This window comes from Metopolophium dirhodum, chromosome 6, assembly GCF_019925205.1.
Source record: "Metopolophium dirhodum isolate CAU chromosome 6, ASM1992520v1, whole genome shotgun sequence".
NCBI lineage: Eukaryota > Metazoa > Arthropoda > Insecta > Hemiptera > Aphididae > Metopolophium > Metopolophium dirhodum.
Window position 1 is genome coordinate 18,550,315 of NC_083565.1, and position 3,711 is coordinate 18,554,025.

General features: G+C 31.5%; 1 protein-coding gene across 1 annotated transcript; it reads left to right on the top strand.

The window, feature by feature from the left end:
* Positions 1–2,463: 2,463 nt before the first annotated feature.
* Positions 2,464–2,952, top strand: LOC132947525 (tigger transposable element-derived protein 4-like). The gene has a single exon (XM_061017831.1). It carries the CDS (start codon positions 2,464–2,466, stop codon positions 2,950–2,952), a length of 489 nt encoding a protein of 162 aa, XP_060873814.1.
* The last annotated feature ends 759 nt before the right edge of the window (positions 2,953–3,711 follow it).

Sequence of the window (3,711 nt, forward strand, 5' to 3'; positions counted from 1 at the left end):
ATTGTACATTTAATTAAGATATTGCTTGATATGACGCCACTGTTATAATCTTATAACCCCTTAATTTCCACTTTAGGGATTGAATTTCCGAATATCCTTTATTAGCGGACGTTTACGTCATAATAGCTATCTACATGCCAAATTTCAGCCAGATCCGTCCGGAAATGCAAAAATGTCTCTATATCATTGCGTGTTATATTTTTATATTTATTACCAAGTTCTTTGATCATTCGATCACGCCCACCATGTCCTATTGATATATGTGTGGCTTGCAATATATCAAATAGCTCCCTGGTTGGCACATAATACAGCACAACATTGTCGTCTTTTACAGGAAATATAAGTTTTAAATACTTAACGATAAAAAAAATGAATTACATTTGAACGTGTAAATGTAAGTATTTTTTTCTAATATGAATTTCTTACCTTTTGATTAAACGGAAGTCTTTAGGCTCTTTTTTCGTACGTCCAGCTTTAGTTCTGAAATAATCTCTATCAATTCATTATATTTTTCATCAGACAAAAAACTAGTATTATTAGTCAAATTTTTACGGTTCTTATGTAGTTCGTTATAACAATTTGACTTCATATTAATCGTATCCATAGTAATGCCACAGCCACATTGCGACGAGACAGGAAAATGACGATAAAATAATAAAAGTATGTTCAATATAGTTCATCAGAATTATTATTTTTATAGTAGGGTATGAATCTGATGCAATAAAGATTAAGATTCTTATCTTTATTGTGTCAAATCGTGCACATCACACGGTGGCACACGCATTTACAATAAACGATAAATAAAGTCGTTGGTAAAGCGCGGATTTCCAAACCCAATTTTGTTTATTTTGATCATATTTCCTATTTCACTTCTAGGCTCTGGCATTATACATAATACCTACGCAAAGCTCGTATTGTGTATATTTCCCAGTGATTTTTGGCATTTTATATAATGCCTAGGCATTTCGCAAAACACCGGATTATCCATATTGCCGGTAACATATATATAGATTGACGCATTTAGGTCACTTTATCGATATAAAGTTCATAAAAATATTTTTTTATTTCATTTTTCCATATCCCTTTTGATAAGTAATAAAATAGTAAAATATTTATTTAATTTCAGTTACATATGTTCTTCAAACCGCAATGGCTAAATAAGCGTGCACATCGTGTAGAAAATTCAAATGAAGCAGTTAACGATTTCAATCTCTAAAAAAAAAAATCGGTTTGCGTTGGTGCAAAGTTTCGACGTCCCGAACTCCGCGATTCACGTCTGTACAATGTATTTCGGTATACGTAAATACTTGCTTGTTAGTGTGTGTAACTAAAACCTAACCTACCGATACGCACCATGTGCACCAAGGTGTACACGTTATTAGTACCTATTATTATTACGGCGTGGAGCGTTGAATACGGTAAAATACCTCCTCGGTACTTGGTGTATTTGACACATTATTATATAATATATACCAGATACCTATTATATATAAACTGCAGATCAAATCAACAAACAGTTATCCGCGGTGCTCTTCATACCGACGTTTGTTGATAACTCGCAGCTGAATTAAAACCAAAATCGTTAATTTCGAAAAAAAGATGACCCCTGCGTGGATCATTTAATAATATTATTAATTATTATAATGATCCGATTGTTCATAGGCACTATAATATTGTCGTACAAACTGCAATTTGTGCCTTTTCGTCACGTCTGGACGACACTCTTTGTAGTTGCAATATAATAGCGTTCAACATTGCATGTATTACAGTAGTATATAATTGCAACACCTACAATATATATAGTATATTGTTATGTTAGAGGAAGAACAATTAAGACACGGTTATCGTATAATATAAAAAATTCCTCTATGAATTCAAACCTACCTGACTTAGCATTTTCAACGATTTGAGATATTCCCACCCATATAGGGACGACTGAATTATTTTATGAAAGTGTAAGTATAGTATCAATTATAATTTAGAGAGTTCTGAATTGGCTAGCCCCTAAACCTTTCGCTGCAAAAATTAAAAATATATCGTTATTTCAGTAATACCAAAAACAAATTTGCTCCCAATTTTTCAGAAGCATAATATACTCATTTGTAACATACAGTAAAACTCGTTTAAGACGCTCTCGCTTAAGACGCTTTCCGCATAAGACGCTGTTTTTAGTCGGTCCCTAGACATTTCCTATACTAGTCAATGTAAAAATCACCTGTTAAGACGCTCAGTTTTTCTCTGTCTAATCGGGTAAAACGCTCTTTTTTTCAGCAGATTACGATAAATTTTAGTAGTTTTGTGAAAATAAAAATAGAATTTTTAGTATTATACGTGTTCTTATCGTTTTATTTTATCGCTATATCTATTTTATCATTACTTATTATAACAGTTTCACTGTATTTCATCGTATTATGAGATTTAGTAAGTTCTGTTCGTTCGCATGTGAATAACCGTAATTTCGTTATGGCTAGTGGTATAAAACGTAAAGCGCTATCGATTTCTGACAAACTCAACATTTTCAAAAAGTACGATGAAGGATTGGCTGAGAAAAAAAAACAAAAGGATATTGCTAATGAACTGGGGATACCTCCTTCCACTTTAAGAACTTTATTGAAAAACAGACATGAAATAGAACAAAGCAGTTTGTTAGGTGGCAGCAAACGACAAAAATTAAAACACGGGAAGTATGAAGAGTTGGAAAATATTTTATTGGAGTGGTTTCAACAAGCTCGTAGTTTAAATTATCCAATAAATGGAGGTATAATCATGGAAAAGGCGATGGAGATTGCCGCACGTCTCAACTTAACCGAATTTAGTGGATCGACTGGTTGGCTGGATAGATTTCGGAGTAGGCATAGTATTGTGTACCGTCAAATTTCAGGTGAGGCTGAATCTGTTAATAATGATGATATAGCTTCATGGAAAAATCATGTGTTACCTAACCTAACCTAACCTAACCTGTATTTATTTAATTTTAGTTCCATATGATGTTCTTTGAACCGCAATGGTTATAAGCAGCACGTCGTGTATAAAATTCAAATGAAGCAATTAATGCTAAATACACGCATGCACTTTCAATCTCTAAAAAAAAAAAGTTCACCGAAAATTAATTAAATTTATAGCCTTGAGATATTTTCAATTTTTAATAATAATGTTATTTGATTATTTATAAAAGTATTCTAGAATAACACACCTCTCCGATTAGAATCGTTCTTCATACTTACATACGATGTTTTTCCATTGAATTCAAGTTTAACACATCCATAACTCATTAGAATGACCATCTCGAATAATATAATGTAAGTCCATAGGTATTAATAATAATAAAAAAAGTATGTACTATGATGACGAAACTTTATTAATACATAATTATAAATAACAACTATGTTTTTTCAAATGAAATGATGTTTTTAGTATATCTAACAAGGATAATTATTACAGATAAATATATATAATAAAAATCATATCAGTGTGAAAGACAAAGGTAAACTAATAGTAAGTAGAATTAGAATCCTGAATCGGTGTTTAGTAAACCAATTTTGGTTTCTGCAGTCCCGTATTAAAATAACCATTCGCTTTTCCGACACTAAGACAATGTTCACCTGGAGAGTATGAACCTAAAAAATAAAAACAGTTTGTCTTAAATCAGTTTTTTATATTGGATATAATTATAGAACCAATATTATCAATACTTTAGGAATATTTTAATTA

What these genes read in the sequence shown, in the direction of transcription:
- LOC132947525 (XM_061017831.1), top strand. Translation starts at nt 2,464, where the DNA reads ATGGCTAGTGGTATAAAACGTAAAGCGCTATCGATTTCTGACAAACTC.